This window comes from Carcharodon carcharias, chromosome 36, assembly GCF_017639515.1.
Source record: "Carcharodon carcharias isolate sCarCar2 chromosome 36, sCarCar2.pri, whole genome shotgun sequence".
NCBI lineage: Eukaryota > Metazoa > Chordata > Chondrichthyes > Lamniformes > Lamnidae > Carcharodon > Carcharodon carcharias.
This window is the reverse complement of record NC_054502.1, coordinates 687,932-706,689: the sequence shown is the minus strand read 5'-3', so window position 1 is coordinate 706,689 and position 18,758 is coordinate 687,932. Positions and strand designations below refer to the sequence as shown.

Here is an 18,758-nt window from a genome sequence, read left to right as displayed (position 1 = left end):
TGTGTGCTGGGCAGAGCCCCCCTTACCGGCAGCTTGGGACAAACCTCCCCCTTGCAGCAGTGGCAGAAGAAGCGAAGCGGAGAGACGGCCGCAGCCTCCGCCATCTTACCCGCTGACGTCACTCGCTGTCCCGGCAGCCCACAGGCCGCCGCCTGCCGCGGAACTGGATCCGCGGGCTCGCGATGGCGGCCATGTTTGTGCGGGGCAGCGACCGGAAGTTCCATTGCAAATAGGGTCCGGAGGAACAATAGGAGACGGCCGGGGAGGGAAAGCCGCACGCGCGGAGGGCGAGGGCCTTTACCCCCGGAAGTAGAAAGTGGCCCGACGACGACAGGAGCCCGTGAGCGGTCAGTGAGTGACTGAGAGGCCGAGGCTTCAGGGGAAGGGAGGCCGCGGGGAGGGAACAGCGCGGGGTTAGATACAGAGTAAAGCTCCCTCTACACTGTCCCCATCAAACACTCCCAGGACAGGTACAGCACGGGGTTAGATACAGAGTAAAGCTCCCTCTACACGGTCCCCATCAAACACTCCCAGGTCAGGTACAGCACGGGGTTAGATACAGAGCAAAGCTCCCTCTACACGGTCCCCATCAAACACTCCCAGGACAGGTACAGCACGGGGTTAGAGACAGAGTAAAGCTCCCTCTACACTGTCCCCATCAAACACTCCCAGGACAGGTACAGCACGGGGTTAGAGACAGAGTAAAGCTCCCTCTACACTGTCCCCATCAAACACTCCCAGGACAGGTACAGCACGGGGTTAGAGACAGAGTAAAGCTCCCTCTACACTGTCCCCATCAAACACTCCCAGGACAGGTACAGCACGGGGTTAGATACAGAGCAAAGCTCCCTCTACACGGTCCCCATCAAACACTCCCAGGACAGGTACAGCACGGGGTTAGAGACAGAGTAAAGCTCCCTCTACACTGTCCCCATCAAACACTCCCAGGACAGGTACAGCACGGGGTTAGAGACAGAGTAAAGCTCCCTCTACACTGTCCCCATCAAACACTCCCAGGACAGGTACAGCACGGGGTTAGAGACAGAGTAAAGCTCCCTCTACACTGTCCCCATCAAACACTCCCAGGACAGGTACAGCACGGGGTTAGATACAGAGTAAAGCTCCCTCTACACTGTCCCCATCAAACACTCCCAGGACAGCTACAGCACGGGGTTAGATACAGAGTAAATGTCCCTCTACACTGTCCCCATCAAACACTCCCAGGACAGGTACAGCACGGGGTTAGATACAGAGCAAAGCTCCCTCTACACGGTCCCCATCAAACACTCCCAGGACAGGTACAGCACGGGGTTAGATACAGAGCAAAGCTCCCTCTACACGGTCCCCATCAAACACTCCCAGGACAGGTACAGCACGGGGTTAGAGACAGAGTAAAGCTCCCTCTACACTGTCCCCATCAAACACTCCCAGGACAGGTACAGCACGGGGTTAGATACAGAGCAAAGCTCCCTCTACACGGTCCCCATCAAACACTCCCAGGACAGGTACAGCACGGGGTTAGAGACAGAGTAAAGCTCCCTCTACACTGTCCCCATCAAACACTCCCAGGACAGGTACAGCACGGGGTTAGAGACAGAGTAAAGCTCCCTTTCCACTGTTCCAAAAAATATCCCTGAATCTCACTAGCACCTTTTACATTTGTGCTGCTTGTTTTCTCCAGATTATGTTCTAACTGCCTTTGACTTCAATGTCTTTGCAAAGTTAATGGTCTTTCATTGAACCTGTAGGACTGTACCTAATGTGATCAAAGGCGGATCAGGAATGACGCACCTTGAGTCACAGATCTGCTCCCGTCTGCTCCTGGCACACTACGGCCAGATCGTGGCCAAAGTTGGCACCCACCTGATTCGCACGGGATGCCAACCTCTGCGGCTGATTGCCAACGACACCGAGACGCCAATCGATCAGGTATCAGTGTGTGCACGTGAATCTCCTGGTGCAGGCTGCTGCTGCTCCTGAGTCCACGATGAGATAGCTGATCTGATTCTCAGTATTCAAGGGAAAATCAGGCACCTTTCCTGCCACATGCTCTCCACAGAGATTTCAGGACAGTTTGTGTGGGGGGGAAACAGTGCGACAGGAAGCAGCGAGTATATTTATCACTTAATGCATTGTTGGACTTGTACTGAATTGTCGCGTGGTCCCAGCTAGGCCTGAACCCCAGTGGGAAACTGTGCTGAGGGGAGAGGAGGGGGATTCAGTTGCATGGGGGAGGTTGAGTTTGTGGGGGCCTTGACTCACACTTTGCTATATTCCAGGTTAAGAAAGCTCTCTGCGTCCTGATCCATCACAACTTTGCCTCCTATCATGTGCACAAGCGGGGCTTTGTGGAATATGAGGTACACTGTGCACACATCATTCTCATCCTGCGCTACCCACGCTATATCTACTCAGCCAAGACGCTGTACGGAGACACGGGGGAGCTGATCATCGAGGAGCTCCTGCAGAACGGCAAGATGACAATGAGTGCAGTTGTGAAGAAAGTGGCTGACAGGCTGACGGAGACAATGGAGGGTGAGAGTGTAACAATAAAGAGAGAAGGAGGAAGGGGGAGAGGGTGTGAATGGAGAGAGGGAGGGAGGGAGAGAGGGTGTGAATGGAGAGAGGGAGGGAGAGAGAGTGTGAATGGAGGGTGGGGAGGGGGAGGGAGGGAGAGGGGGAGGGGAGAGGAGGGAGGGGCAAGGGGAGAGGAGGGAGGGAGCGGGGGAGGGGAGAGGAGGGAGGGGCAAGGGGAGGGGAGAGGAGGAGGGGAGAGGAGGGGGAAGGAGGGGGGAGGGGAGGGAGAGAGAGTGAATGGAGAGGGGGACGTCTTACAGGATGGTCTGCGTAGAGGGGTCAGTGAGGTATTACAGGATGTTCTGTAAAGAGGGGTCAGTGAGGTATTACAGGATGTTCTGTAAAGAGGGGTCAGTGAGGTATTACAGGATGTTCTGTATAGAGGGGTCAGTGAGGTATTACAGGATGTTCTGTAAAGAGGGGTCAGTGAGGTATTACAGGATGTTCTGTAAAGAGGGGTCAGTGAGGTATTACAGGATGTTCTGTAAAGAGGGGTCAGTGAGGTATTACAGGACGGTCTGTATAGAGGGGTCAGTGAGGTATTACAGGACGGTCTATATAGAGGGGTCAGTGAGATGTTACAGGACGGTCTGTATAGAGGGGTCAGTGAGGTATTACAGGACGGTCTGTATAGAGGGGTCAGTGAGGTATTACAGGATGTTCTGTATAGAGGGGTCAGTGAGGTATTACAGGACGGTCTGTATAGAGGGGTCAGTGAGGTATTACAGGACGGTCTGTATAGAGGGGTCAGTGAGATGTTACAGGATGGTCTGTATAGAGGGGTCAGTGAGGTATTACGGTCTGTATAGAGGGGTCAGTGAGATGTTACAGGACGGTCTGTATAGAAGGGTCAGTGGGGTATTACAGGTCGGTCTGTATAGAGGGGTCAGTGAGGTATTACAGGACGGTCTGTATAGAGGGGTCAGTGAGGTATTACAGGTCGGTCTGTATAGAGGGGTCAGTGAGGTATTACAGGACGGTCTGTATAGAGGGGTCAGTGAGGTATTACAAGACGGTCTGTATAGAGGGGTCAGTGAGGTATTACAGGTCGGTCTGTATAGAGGGGTCAGTGAGGTATTACAGGACGGTCTGTATAGAGGGGTCAGTGAGGTATTACAGGACGGTCTGTATAGAGGGGTCAGTGAGGTATTATAGGGTGGTCTGTATAGAGGGGTCAGTGAGGTATTACAAGACAGTCTGTATAGAGGGGTCAGTGAGGTATTACAGGACGGTCTGTATAGAGGGGTCAGTGAGGTATTACAGGTCGGTCTGTATAGAGGGGTCAGTGAGGTATTACAGGACGGTCTGTATAGAGGGGTCAGTGAGGTATTACAAGACGGTCTGTATAGAGGGGTCAGTGAGGTATTACAGGTCGGTCTGTATAGAGGGGTCAGTGAGGTATTACAGGACGGTCTGTATCGAGGGGTCAGTGAGGTATTACAGGACGGTCTGTATAGAGGGGTCAGTGAGGTATTATAGGGTGGTCTGTATAGAGGGGTCAGTGAGGTATTACAAGACAGTCTGTATAGAGGGGTCAGTGAGGTATTACAAGACAGTCTGTATAGAGGGGTCAGTGAGGTATTACAAGACAGTCTGTATAGAGGGGTCAGTGAGGTATTACAAGACAGTCTGTATAGAGGGGTCAGTGAGGTATTACAAGACAGTCTGTATAGAGGGGTCAGTGAGGTATTACAAGACAGTCTGTATAGAGGGGTCAGTGAGGTATTACAAGACAGTCTGTATAGAGGGGTCAGTGAGGTATTACAAGACGGTCTCTATAGAGGGGTCAGTGAGGTATTACAAGACGGTCTGTATAGAGGGGTCAGTGAGGTATTACAAGACAGTCTGTGTAGAGGGGTCAGTGAGATATTACAAGACGGTCTGTAGAGAGGGGTCAGTGAGGTATTACAGGACGGTCTGTTACATGGTGGTTCTGTTGAATACGGTTTGCGATTAGTTTGCTCAGGTTATTAGCTCTTTTTCCCCACAGACAGTAAGACCAGGGAATACAGTGAGACCTCCAATACCTTTATACGTTTGGTGCAGACGCACTTTCTGCAGAAATGTGGGATGGTCTCAGATTGTGTGAATGCTGAAGGACCACGACCTTCTCCTGCTCCCACCCTGGTCACTGATGAGAAGGAAATGTACACAGTGCCCAATCTCAGCGTTGTTGGTAAGGAGTTCCGAGCATGCTGTCTGCTTTCATTAAGGTTGCAATTTTTGTCTGAAGCCAGTAAGTTTTTCCTCCTTATGTGAGTGCACCAGTGCAAACCTGTCTTCACTCAACATCCTTGCAGAGTTTCCAGTGAGCCTGGTCACTGTTCTCTCTGAGCCTGGTCACTGTTCTCTCTGAGCCTGGTCACTGTTCTCTCTGAGCCTGGTCACTGTTCTCTCTGAGCCTGGTCACTGTTCTCTCTGAGCCTGGTCACTGTTCTCTCTGAGCCTGGTCACTGTTCTCTCTGAGCCTGGTCACTGTTCTCTCTGAGCCTGGTCACTGCCTGATTTTGAGCAGCTCAATCAGGACAGCCGGGGCTGGAGTCTGAGGCACATCTGGGGCCCGGTACATTTATCCCCAGATCTGTTGAAGGACCAGGTCAGTGTTTCAGTTGCTAACGTCCTGTCTGGCTGAGTAATGAGCCTCCTGGTCTCCCCGGCTGTAGTTTGCTCTGTATTCACTCTCCGAGCTACAGGCAGCTTCTGAGTAATGAGGCTCCCAGTCTGCCCGGCTGTTGTTTGGTCTGTATTCACTCTCCGAGCTACAGGCAGCTTCTGTGCTTTTGTTTTTATGGATGTTCAGTCTCCCTCACTCAGGTCAAGGCAAACGCAGGCGAATGTCTGAGGATGGCTGCGAACCCAAATCTAAGCGATCAAAGCAGGATCACGGGGACCAGGAGGTGAGCTGTCTGTGTGTTTGGACATGAGTAATGTGCTCTGGGATGGGCGATTTCACCCCTGCTCAAAGGCCCAGGTTCCTTTCCCAACTTGGACTGGCCACAGCGTCAGGACCAGAGCCAATCGGCATTCTGCAAAATGACCCCCTCCGTCCCCTCCGTCCCCTCCGTCCCCTCCACCCCCTCCGTCCCCTCCGCCCCCTCGGCCTCCATCACCTCAGCCTCCGCCTCCTTTGCCCCTCCGCCCTCCGACACATCAATCCTCCGCCCCTCCACCCTCCGCCCCTCCACCCTCCGCCCCTCTGTCCCCTCCCCACTCTGTCCCCTCCGTCCTCTGCCCCCTCCACCCTCGGCCCTCATCTTCCGATTAGGGACTTTACAACCTTCTGGATTAACGTTTGAGTTCAACAACTTCAGACCCTGAAACTCTCGCCTCCATCTCGACCTCTTTAATCCAATTTTAATTTATTTTTTTATATTCTTTTATTTATTTGTTCATTATTTTATCCTTTTTCCCCCCGACCTCCCCTCCCCGCCCCCCACAGGGCCTGTCACTTGTATTTGTTTTGCTTTCAGGGAGCACTGACCCCTGTTCTGCTATAACACATTCTGCTACCTGACCTTTCTGCCACTATCAGCACCTCCTTTAGCCTTTACCGCTACCATTAATACTCCCTCTGTCTTGTGTCCACGACATCTTTGTCAGTCTCTCCTTGGCTGCCACCTATCCCTGGCCTTCTATCCAGCTCCACCCCCTGTATAAATTCCATCACATCACATTTCTGCTTCAGCTCTGAAGGAGGGTCATACGGACTCGAAACATTAAATCTGTTTCTCCCTCCACACTCGCTGCCAGACCTGCTGAGTTTTTCCAGCATTTTCTGTTTTTATTTCCGATTTCCAGCATCCACAGGATTTTGCTTTTATAAAATAAAGGATACAATTCTGAAGGGGGTCCAAGAGCAGCGAGACCTGGGTGCATCTGTGCGTATGTTATTGAAGGTGGCATGCAGTCTTCAAGGCTTCATTATTAGGGCCATAGAAGACAAGAGCAAGGAGGTTATGTTGAATGTGTATAAGACACTAGTTCAGCTTCAGCTGGAGTACTGTTTACCGTTCTGGGCACCACACTTTGGGAAGGATGTGAAAGCATTGGAAAGAGTGTAGAAAAGATTCACAAGAATGGTTCCAGGGAAGAGGAACTTCAGTTATGAAGATAGATTGGAGAGGTTAGGACTATTTTCCTTGGAGAAGAGAAGGCCGAGAGGAGATTTGATAGAGGTGTACAAAATCAAGAGGGGCCTGGACAAAGTGGATAGGGCGAAACTGTTTCCTTGGGCAGAAGGATCGAGAACAAGTAGACACAGATTTAAGTTAATTGATTAAAGAAGTAAATGTGATATGAGGAAAAACTTCTTCACACAGTGAATGGTTAGGGGCTGGAATGCACTGTCTGAGAGTGTGGTGGAGACAGGGTCAATCGAGTGGTTAGGATCTGGAATGCACTGTCTGAGAGTGTGGTGGAGACAGGGTCAATCGAGTGGTTAGGATCTGGAATGCACTGTCTGAGAGTGTGGTGGAGACAGGGTCAATCGCGTGGTTAGGGTCTGGAATACACTGCCTGAGATTGTGGTGGAGACAGGGTCAATCGAATGGTTAGGATCTGGAATGCACTGCCTGAGATTGTGGTGGAGACAGGGTCAATCGAGTGGTTAGGATCTGGAATGCACTGTCTCAGAGTGCGGTGGAGACAGGGTCAATCGAGTAGTTAGGGTCTGGAATGCACTGTCTGAGAGTGTGGGGGAGACAGGGTCAATCGAGTGGTTAGGATCTGGAATGTATTGTCTGAGAGTGAGACGGAGACAGGGTCAATAGAGTGTTTAGGGTCTGGAATGCACTGTCTGAGACTGTGGTGGAGACAGGGTCAATCGAGTGGTTAGGGTCTGGAATGCACTGTCTGAGAGTGTGGGGGAGACAGGGTCAATCGAGTGGTTAGGATCTGGAATGCACTGTCTGAGAGTGTGGTGGAGACAGGGTCAATTGAGTGGTTAGGATCTGGAATGCACTGTCTGAGAGTGTGGGGGAGACAGGGTCAATCGAGTGGTTAGAGTCTGGAATGCACTGTCTGAGAGTGTGGGGAGACAGGGTCAATCGAGTGGTTAGGGTCTGGAATGCACTGCCTGAGAGTGTGGGGAGACAAGGTCAATCGAGTGGTTAGGATCTGGAATGCACTGTCTGAGAGTGTGGTGGAGACAGGGTCAATCGAGTGGTTAGGATCTGGAATGCACTGTCTGAGAGTGTGGGGACACAGGGTCAATCAAGTGGTTAGGTGTCTGGAATGCACTGTCTGAGAGTGTGGGGAGACAGGGCCAATCGAGTGGTTAGGGTCTGGAATGCACTGTCTGAGAGTGTGGGGGAGACAGGGTCAATTGAGTGGTTAGGATCTGGAATGTACTGTCTGAGAGTGAGGTGGAGACAGGGTCAATTGAGTGGTTAGAATCTGGAATGCACTGTCTGAGAGTGTGGGGGAGACAGGGTCAATCGAATGGTTAGGATCTGGAATGTACTGTCTGAGAGTGAGGTGGAGACAGGGTCAATCGAGTGGTTAGGATCTGGAATGCGCTGCCTGAGAGTGTGTTGGAGACAGGGTCATTCGAGTGGTTAGGATCTGGAATGCACTGTCTGAGAGTGTAGGGGAGACAGGGTCAATTGAGTGGTTAGGATCTGGAATGCACTGTCTGAGAGTGCGGGGGAGACGGTCAATTGAGTGGTTAGGATCTGGAATGCGCTGTCTGAGAGTGTGTTGGAGACAGGGCCAATCGAGTGGTTAGGATCTGGAATGCACTGCCTGAGAGTGTGGTGGAGACAGGGTCAATCGAGTGGTTAGGGTCTGGAATGCAGTGTCTGAGAGTGAGGGGGAGACAGGATCAATCGAGTGGTTAGGATCTGGAATGCACTGCCTGAGAGTGTGGTGGAGACAGGGTCAATCGAGTGGTTAGGGTCTGGAATGCAGTGTCTGAGAGTGAGGTGGAGACAGGGCCAATCGAGTGGTTAGGATCTGGAATGCGCTGCCTGAGAGTGTGGGGGAGACAGGGTCAATCGAGTGGTTAGAGTCTGGAATGCACTGTCTGAGAGTGAGGGGGAGACAGGGTCAATCGAAGCATTCAAAAGGGAATTAGAGTGTTATCTGGGAATGTGCAGGGTTACAGGGAGAAGGCGGGAATGGCAGTGAGGGAATTCCTCATTCAGTGAGCTGGTGCAGATAGGATGGGCTGAATGGCCTCCTTCAGTGCTGTAACAATTCTGTTCTTTTTTGTTTCTCACAGCTTCCCCCTGATGATGGCATTTACTGGCAGGTGAATTTTGAGCGCTTTCACCAGCACTTCAGGGACCAGGTGATTGTGGCTGCAGTTGGAAGCAAACTGGACCAGGTATCTGAGGCCAATTGGCTTAAAGCTCAGGGACTTCACCTCTGTGTCTGTCTGCCTCCTCCCTCCTCCCTTGGGCGATGTCACTTTAAATATCATGTCTTGTGTGTGTGCAAAGGCCAGTGCAGGCTTGGGACGGTGGTGTTGGGGGGTGGTGTGGGTTTGTATGGGAGAAGGACCTGGGTGTTATAGCACAGGGACCTCTGACGATTCACAGCCAGTGCTGCCAGACTGCAGCAGATGTATACAGAGAGTCAGCATGTGCTGCAAGCTGAACGCAGACTGAAGTCAATGCACAAGAGAGCAGGCTTCAGTCTCAGCTCCAGTGCACTTTGGGTCACTTGCGACGGTGGCTGTTGCTGATGCCCTAGAGAAAGATTTATCAGACTTGACTATTCCAACACACTCCTGGCTGGCCTCCCACATTTTACCCTGCATCAGCTGAGGTCGTCAAAAACTCTGCAGCCAGCGTCTTAAGTGGCACCGCGTCACCTTCCCCTATCACTGCTGTGCTCACTGACCGACATCGGCTCCCTGGTTAGCAACGTTTTGATTTTAAAATTCTCATCCTTATTTTGAAAGCTCTGCAGGGCCTCAGCCCTGCCCACCTCTGTTATCTTCTCAAGCTCCAATACCCTCCGAGACCGCGGTGCTCCTCTCCTTCTGACCTCTTGTGCATTCCCCGTTATCATGGCTCCACCACAGGCGGCCCTGCCTTCAGCAGCCTGGGCCGAAAGCTGTGGAATTCTCTCCCGAAACTCTCTGCCTCTCGCTCCTCCTTCCAGACTCTTAATAAAACTGACCACTTGGAGCTAATCTTGAACGCGATGGCATTGGCGGTATTGTCGCTGGCCTAGTAATCCAGAGGCCCAGGTTAATGCCCTGGGAGCCCGAACCTGAATTGAATTCAGTAAAGACCTGGAACTAAAAGTCTAACGATGACCGTGAAACCATTGTCGATTGTTGTAAAAACCCATCTGCTTCACTAACGTCCTTGAGGGAAGGAAATCGGTTGTCCTTACCTGCTCTGGCCTATGTGTGACTCCAGACTCTCAGCAATGTGGTTGACTCTTAAACGCCCTCTGAAATGGCCGAGCAAGCCACTCAGTTGTAACAAACCGCTACGAAGTCACAAAAAAGGAATGAAACCGGACGGACCACCCGGCATCAACCTAGGCGCCGGAAACGACAACGGCAATCTCAGCCCTGTTACCCTGCAAAGTCCACCTTAATAACCCCTGGGAGATAGCGCCAAAATTGGGAGAGCTGTCTCACAGACTAGTCAAGCAACAGCCTGACATGGTCATCCTCACAGAATCATATCTTAGAGATAATGTCCCAGACACCACCATCACTATCCCTGGGTATGTCCTGTCCCACCGGCAGGACAGACCCAGCAGAGATGGTGCCACAATGGTATACAGTTGGGAGAAAGTTGCCCTGGGAGTCCTCAACATTGATTCCAGGCCCCATGAAGTCTCACGGCATCAGGTCAAACATGGGCGAGGAAACCTCCTGCTGATTACCATGTACTGCCCTCCTTCAGCTGATGAATCAGTGCTCCCTCATGTTGAACACCACTTGGAGGGAGCACTGTGGATGGCAAGGGGGCAGAATGTACTCTGGGTGGGGGACTTCAATGTCCATCACCAAAATTGGCTCGGTACCACCACTACAGACCGAGCTGGCCGAGTCCTAAAGGACATAGCTGCTTGAATGGGTCTGTGGCAGGTGGTGAGGGAACCAACAAGAGGGAGAAACATACTTGACCTCCTCCTCACTAACCTGCCTGCCACAGATGCATCTGTCCATCAATGTGTCGGTAGGAGTGACCACCGCACAGTCGTTGTGAAGACGAAGTCCCACCTTCACATTGAGGATACCCTCCATCGTGTTGTGTGGCACTACCACCGTGTTAAATGCATTGGATTTCAAACAGATCTAGCAGCTCAAGGCTGGGCATCCATGAGGCGCTGTGGGCCATCAGCAGCAGCAGAATTGTACACACCATCCTGACTTGGAAATATATCGCCGTTCCTTCACTGTCGCTGGGTCAAAATCCTGGAACTCCCTCCCTAATAGCACTACCACAGGGTCTGCAGCGGTTCAAGAAGGCAGCTCACCACCACCTTCTCAAGGGCAACTAGGGATGGGCAATAAATGCTGGCCCAGCCAGCGAAGCCCACATCCAGTGAATGAATAATAAATTACTTTGTTGTCAAATACCTAGGTTAAAGAACCTGTATCGCAATAGAGCCCAAAGTACTCCTGCACCCCATTCACACCCACCATCCCTGATATCTGGTGCCGGGTTCCCTGCGGTTTGACGGTGCTGGGTTCAGTGCGGTTTGACGGTGCCGGGTTCAGTGTGGTTTGACGGTGCCGGGTTCCCTGCGGTTTGACGGTGCCGGGTTCCCTGCGGTTTGACGGTGCCGGGTTCCCTGCGGTTTGACGGTGCCGGGTTCCCTGCGGTTTGACGGTGCCGGGTTCAGTGCGGTTTGACGGTGCCGGGTTCAGTGCGGTTTGACGGTGCCGGGTTCCCTGCGGTTTGACGGTGCCGGGTTCCCTGCGGTTTGACGGTGCCGGGTTCCCTGCGGTTTGACGGTGCTGGGTTCAGTGCGGTTTGACGGTGCCGGGTTCAGTACGGTTTGACGGTGCCGGGTTCCCTGCGGTTTGACGGTGCCGGGTTCCCTGCGGTTTGACGGTGCCGGGTTCCCTGCGGTTTGACGGTGCCGGGTTGAGTGCGGTTTGACGGTGTCGGGTTGAGTGCGGTTTGACGGTGCCGGGTTGAGTGCGGTTTGACGGTGCCGGGTTGAGTGCGGTTTGACGGTGCCGGGTTCCCTGCGGTTTGACGGTGCCGGGTTGAGTGCGGTTTGACGGTGCCGGGTTGAGTGCGGTTTGACGGTGCCGGGTTGAGTGCGGTTTGACGGTGCCGGGTTGAGTGCGGTTTGACGGTGCCGGGTTCCCTGCGGTTTGACGGTGCCGGGTTCCCTGCGGTTTGACGGTGCCGGGTTGAGTGCGGTTTGACGGTGCCGGGTTGAGTGCGGTTTGACGGTGCCGGGTTGAGTGCGGTTTGACGGTGCCGGGTTGAGTGCGGTTTGACGGTGCCGGGTTGAGTGCGGTTTGACGGTGCCGGGTTGAGTGCGGTTTGACGGTGCCGGGTTCCCTGCGGTTTGACGGTGCCGGGTTCCCTGCGGTTTGACGGTGCCGGGTTCCCTGCGGTTTGACGGTGCCGGGTTCCCTGCGGTTTGACGGTGCCGGGTTGAGTGCGGTTTGACGTTGCCGGGTTGAGTGCGGTTTGACGGTGCCGGGTTGAGTGCGGTTTGACGGTGCCGGGTTGAGTGCGGTTTGACGGTGCCGGGTTGAGTGCGGTTTGACGGTGCCGGGTTGAGTGCGGTTTGACGGTGCCGGGTTGAGTGCGGTTTGACGGTGCCGGGTTCCCTGCGGTTTGTCGGTGCCGGGTTCCCTGCGGTTTGTCGGTGCCGGGTTCAGTGCAGTTTGACGGTGCCTTTGGCATTCGTTCTTGGTTAATGTGGATTGATTGGTTGAGTTTCAGAGGGAACTGGGAGACTTCCTTCGCTCACGGTGTACAAACTATCGAGAACTGGACCTTGCTTTTTCCAACTCTTGATTCATTGCCTTTGGGAGGCAGATAGGGATTCCTGAAGTTACCACATGGCTTAAGACAGGTTTGACAGATCACTGTACCCATGCCTTACGTGGTAGGTGCCTGTGTTGAAATACTGGAGTGGCTCAGGCTGGGTAAAAGTTCCCACACACTCTGTGCCTTGCCATCCAGTCCCCGCTGCTTCCTGTTGAGGTGTGGGACCCACGGGCAGACCATCCTTCAGACTCAGTATTGCTGGGATATTTGACTGCGGGGGTGTTATGACTAAAAATGTTCCTGTTGGAAAAATGGGGGAATGAGCAAAGGCAAATAATTGCTCTTACCTTTCTGCTCCACACAGACCAGCAGTGAGATTGTCCGAACCATGCTGAGAATGAGTGAGGTCACCACGTCTTCCAGCTCCTCCCACACACAGCCGCTTTCATCCAATGAGGTGAGAAACATAACTCAACATTGGTGAACATGGAGACAGTCAGTCAGCACTCGGACACCGTTCTGTCATAGTATTTGGCTTCAAATTGGGACTAGGCTTTACAGAGCAGCCAATGTGCTGCTTGGTATCCTGTGAACTTAAACTGAGTCAGGTGGTCTAGTCAGATTTGGACACACTCAGTCCCATTTCACTGTCCCCATCAAACACTCCCAGGACAGGTACAGCACGGGGTTAGATACAGAGTAAAGCTCCCTCTACACTGTCCCATCAAACACTCCCAGGACAGGTACAGCGCGGGGTTAGATACAGAGTAAAGCTCTCCCTAAACTGTCCCCATCAAACACTCCCAGGGCAGGTACAACACAGGGTTAGATACAGAGTAAAGCTCTCTCTACACTGTCCCCATCAAACACTCCCAGGACAGGTACAGCATGGCGTTAGATACAGAGTAAAGCTCCCTCTACACTGTCCCCATCAAACTCTCCCAGGACAGGTACAGCACGGGGTTAGATACAGAATAAAGCTCCCTCTACACTGTCCCCATCAAACACTCCCAGGACAGGTACAGCACGGGGTTAGATACAGAGTAAAGCTACCTCTACACTGTCCCCATCAAACACTCCCAGGACAGGTACAGCACGGGGTTAGATACAGAGTAAAGCTCCCTCTACACTGTCCCCATCAAACACTCCCAGGGCAGGTACAGCACGGGGTTAGATACAGAGTAAAGCTCCCTCTACACTGTCCCCATCAAACACTCCTAGGATAGGTAGAGAACAGGGCTAAATACTGTGTAAAACTCCCTCTGCAAAGTCTCCATCGAATACTCACCAGACGGTACAGCATAGGGTTAGATACAGAGTAAAACTCCCTCTACACTGTCCCCATCAAACACTCCCAGGGTAAGTTGGACATAGGGTAAGTTCTGTTAACTCTGGCTTTCTTCTGAAAATTTCACTTGTCATAATCTTCTTCACATTAGATTTTCCGAGCTATTCCTGCTGGATACAACCTCTCCAAACAAGTGCTGGACCAATACCTCACTCTCCTGAGCGATGATCCGGTGGGTATTCCACATATTTGCCTTTTTCATTGTCCAGATATGTCACAGCTCAGCCTGTGTAACACAGAAAATAGCAGAATGTCTTCAAAAACACTCGGCAGGTCAGTCAGTGTCTGCTGTTACAGGCCTGAATTGCCAACCCACCTCATCCCATCTCATTCAGAGCCCCCCCACTAACATGTTCATCTGAACTTACATCTGTACCTGGGGATGCAGAGGGCCCATTGCCCACGTGGATTAGGTTAGACGCATTGCCCGACTGCTCGTGTGAGTTAGTCTGATAAGGAGAGGTGTATTTACAACACTGAGCCGGGGTAGGGGGAGGTGTATTTACACACTGAGCTGGGATGGGGGAGGTGTATTTACAACACTGACCCGGGGTGGGGGGAGGTGTATTTACACACTGAGCTGGGATGGGGGAGGTGTGTTTACAACACTGAGCCGGGGTGGGGGGAGGTGTAGTTACACGCTGAGCCGGGGTGGGGGAGGTGTATTTAAACACTGAGCCGGGATGGGGGAGGTGTATTTACACACTGAGCCGGGGTGGGGGAGGTGTATTTACAACACTGAGCTGGGGTGGGGGGAGGTGTATTTACACACTGAGCCGGGATGGGGGAGGTGTATTTACACACTGAGCCGGGGTGGGAAAGGTGTATTTACACACTGAGCCGGGGTGGGGGGAGGTGTATTTACACACTGAGCAGGGATGGGGGCGGTGTATTTACACACTGAGCAGGGATGGGGGAGGTGTATTTACACACTGAGCCGGGATGGGGGAGGTGTATTTACACACTGAGCAGGGATGGGGGAGGTGTATTTACACACTGAGCCGGGGTGGGGGGAGGTGTATTTAAACACTGAGCCGGGGTGGGGGAGGTGTATTTACACACAGAGCTGGGATGGGGGAGGTGTATTTACACACTGAGCTGGGTTGGGGGAGGTGTATTTACACACTGAGCTGGGATGGGGGAGGTGTATTTACACAATGAGCAGGGATGGGGGAGGCGTATTTACACACTGAGCCGGGGTGGGGGGAGGCGTATTTACACACTGAGCCGGGATGGGGGAGGCGTATTTATACACTGAGCAGGGGTGGGGGAAGGTGTATTTACGCACTGAGCCGGGATGGGGGAGGTGTATTTACGCACTGAGCCGGGGTGGGGGGAGGTGTATTTACGCACTGAGCAGGGGTGGGGGGAGGTGTATTTACACACTGAGCTGGGATGGGGGAGGTGTATTTACACACTGAGCCGGGGTGGGGGGAGGTGTATTTACACACTGAGCTGGGATGGGGGAGGTGTATTTACACACTGAGCTGGGATGGGGGAGGTGTATTTACACACTGAGCCGGGGTGGGGGGAGGTGTATTTACACACTGAGCCGGGGTGGGGGAGGTGTATTTACACACTGAGCTGGGATGGGTGAGGTGTATTTACACACTGAGCAGGGATGGGGGAGGTGTATTTACACACTGAGCCGGGGTGGGGGGAGGTGTATTTACACACTGAGCTGGGATGGGGGAGGTGTATTTACACACTGAGCCGGGGTGGGGGGAGGTGTATTTACACACTGAGCCGGGGTGGGGGAGGTGTATTTACACACTGAGCTGGGGTGGGGGAGGTGCATTTACACACTGAGCAGGGATGGGGGAGGTGTATTTACACACTGAACCGGGATGGGAGAGGTGTATTTACACACTCAGCCAGGATGGGGGAGGTGTATTTACACACTGAGCCGGGATGGGGAGGTGTATTTACACACTGAGCCGGGGTGGGTAGGTGTATTTACAACACTGAGCTGGTGTGGAGGGAGGTGTATTTACACACTGACCCTTGGTGGGGCAGGTGTATTTACACACTGACCCTGGGTGAGGGAGGTGTATTTACACACTGACCCTGGGTGGGGGAGGTGTATTTACACACTGAGCCGGGTTGGGGGGAGGTGTATTTACACACTGAGCCGGGGTGGGGGGTGGTGTATTTACACACTGAGCCGGGTTGGGGGAGGTGTATTTACAACACTGAGCCGGGGTGGGGGGAGGTCTTTTTACACACTGAGCTGGGTTGGGGGAGGTGTATTTACACACTGAGCCGGGGTGGGGGGAGGTGTATTTACACACTGAGCCGGGTTGGGGGAGGTGTATTTACACACTGACCCGGGGCTGGGGTCAGGTGTATTTACACACTGAGCCGGTGTTGGGGGAGGTGTATTTACACACTGAGCCGGGGTGGGGGAGGTGTATTTACACACTGACCCGGGGTGGGGGGGAGGTGTATTTACACACTGAGCCGGGATGGTGGAGGTGTATTTACACACTGAGCTGGGATGGGGGAGGTGTATTTACACACTGAGCTGGGGTGGGGGGAGGTGTATTTACGCACTGAGCCGGGGTGGGGGGAGGTGTATTTATACACTGAGCAGGGATGGGGGAGGTGTATTTACATACTGAGCCGGGATGGGGTAGGTGTATTTGCACACTGACCCGGGATGGGGGAAGTGTATTTACACACTGAGCAGGGATGGGGGAGGTGTATTTACACATGAGCCGGGATGGGGGAGGTGTATTTACACACTGAGCCGGGATGGGGGAGGTGTATTTACACACTGAGCAGGGATGGGGGGAGGTGTATTTACACACTGCGCCGGGATGGGGGAGGTGTATTTACACACTGAGCCGGGGTGGTGGAGGTGCATTTACACACCGAGCAGGGATGGGGGAGGTGTATTTACACACTGAGCAGGGATGGGGGAGGTGTATTTACACACTGAGCCGGAATGGGGGAGGTGTATTTACACACTGAGCCGGGGTGGGGGAGGAGTATTTACACACTGAGCCGGGAAGGGGGAGGTGTATTTACAACACTGAGCCGGGGTGGGGGGAGGTGTATTTACACACTGAGCTGGGATGTGGGAGGTGTATTTACACACCGAGCTGGGATGGGGGGAGGTGTATTTACACACTGAGCTGGGGTGGGGGACGAGCATTTACACACTGAGCCGGGAAGGGGGAGGTGTATTTACAACACTGAGCCGGGGTGGGGGGGAGGTCTTTTTACACACTGAGCCGGGTTGGGGGAGGTGTATTTACGCACTGACCCTGGGTGGGGGAGGTGTATTTACACACTGAGCCGGGGTGGGGGAGGTGTATTTACAACACTGAGCCGTGTTGGGGGAGGTGTATTTACACACTGAGCAGGGATGGGGGAGGTGTATTTACACACTGAGCCGGGGTGGGGGGAGGTGTATTTACACACTGAGCCGGGGTGGGGGAGGTGTATTTACACACTGAGCTGGGATGGGTGAGGTGTATTTACACACTGAGCAGGGATGGGGGAGGTGTATTTACACACTGAGCCGGGGTGGGGGGAGGTGTATTTACACACTGAGCTGGGATGGGGGAGGTGTATTTACACACTGAGCCGGGGTGGGGGGGAGGTGTATTTACACACTGAGCCGGGGTGGGGGAGGTGTATTTACACACTGAGCTGGGGTGGGGGAGGTGCATTTACACACTGAGCAGGGATGGGGGAGGTGTATTTACACACTGAACCGGGATGGGAGAGGTGTATTTACACACTCAGCCAGGATGGGGGAGGTGTATTTACACACTGAGCCGGGATGGGGAGGTGTATTTACACACTGAGCCGGGGTGGGTAGGTGTATTTACAACACTGAGCTGGTGTGGAGGGAGGTGTATTTACACACTGACCCTTGGTGGGGCAGGTGTATTTACACACTGACCCTGGGTGAGGGAGGTGTATTTACACACTGACCCTGGGTGGGGGAGGTGTATTTACACACTGAGCCGGGTTGGGGGGAGGTGTATTTACACACTGAGCCGGGGTGGGGGGTGGTGTATTTACACACTGAGCCGGGTTGGGGGAGGTGTATTTACAACACTGAGCCGGGGTGGGGGGAGGTCTTTTTACACACTGAGCTGGGTTGGGGGAGGTGTATTTACACACTGAGCCGGGGTGGGGGGAGGTGTATTTACACACTGAGCCGGGTTGGGGGAGGTGTACTTACACACTGACCCGGGGCTGGGGTCAGGTGTATTTACACACTGAGCCGGTGTTGGGGGAGGTGTATTTACACACTGAGCCGGGGTGGGGGAGGTGTATTTACACACTGACCCGGGGTGGGGGGAGGTGTATTTACACACTGAGCCGGGATGGTGGAGGTGTATTTACACACTGAGCTGGGATGGGGGAGGTGTATTTACACACTGAGCTGGGGTGGGGGGAGGTGTATTTACGCACTGAGCCGGGGTGGGGGGAGGTGTATTTATACACTGAGCAGGGATGGGGGAGGTGTATTTACATACTGAGCCGGGATGGGGTAGGTGTATTTGCACACTGACCCGGGATGGGGGAAGTGTATTTACACACTGAGCAGGGATGGGGGAGGTGTATTTACACATGAGCCGGGATGGGGGAGGTGTATTTACACACTGAGCCGGGATGGGGGAGGTGTATTTACACACTGAGCAGGGATGGGGGGAGGTGTATTTACACACTGCGCCGGGATGGGGGAGGTGTATTTACACACTGAGCCGGGGTGGTGGAGGTGCATTTACACACCGAGCAGGGATGGGGGAGGTGTATTTACACACTGAGCAGGGATGGGGGAGGTGTATTTACACACTGAGCCGGAATGGGGGAGGTGTATTTACACACTGAGCCGGGGTGGGGGAGGAGTATTTACACACTGAGCCGGGAAGGGGGAGGTGTATTTA

The 18,758-nt window shown here is 53.4% G+C and overlaps 2 protein-coding genes across 3 annotated transcripts in view; one reads left to right on the top strand and one right to left on the bottom strand.

Moving 5' to 3' along the window:
- Positions 1 to 136, bottom strand: part of rnf115a (ring finger protein 115a) — a 45,475-nt gene extending 45,339 nt beyond the window's left edge. The window contains exon 1 of one of the 2 annotated variants that reach the window (XM_041179723.1): positions 27 to 136. In XM_041179723.1, coding sequence (XP_041035657.1) covers positions 27 to 104 — 78 coding nt within the window. In that variant the 5' untranslated portion in view covers positions 105 to 136. The remainder of the gene's footprint in view (positions 1 to 26) is intronic. The other variant, XM_041179724.1, reaches the window with a different exon arrangement.
- Positions 137 to 247: 111 nt separating this feature from the next.
- polr3c (polymerase (RNA) III (DNA directed) polypeptide C) overlaps positions 248 to 18,758 on the top strand; it is a 483,038-nt gene continuing 464,527 nt past the window's right edge. The window contains 8 exon segments of the mRNA XM_041179691.1: positions 248 to 347; positions 1,749 to 1,929; positions 2,280 to 2,535; positions 4,568 to 4,753; positions 5,392 to 5,474; positions 8,798 to 8,902; positions 12,868 to 12,960; positions 13,943 to 14,023. Of these exon segments, the coding sequence (XP_041035625.1) occupies positions 1,783 to 1,929; positions 2,280 to 2,535; positions 4,568 to 4,753; positions 5,392 to 5,474; positions 8,798 to 8,902; positions 12,868 to 12,960; positions 13,943 to 14,023 (951 nt within the window). The 5' untranslated portion in view covers positions 248 to 347; positions 1,749 to 1,782.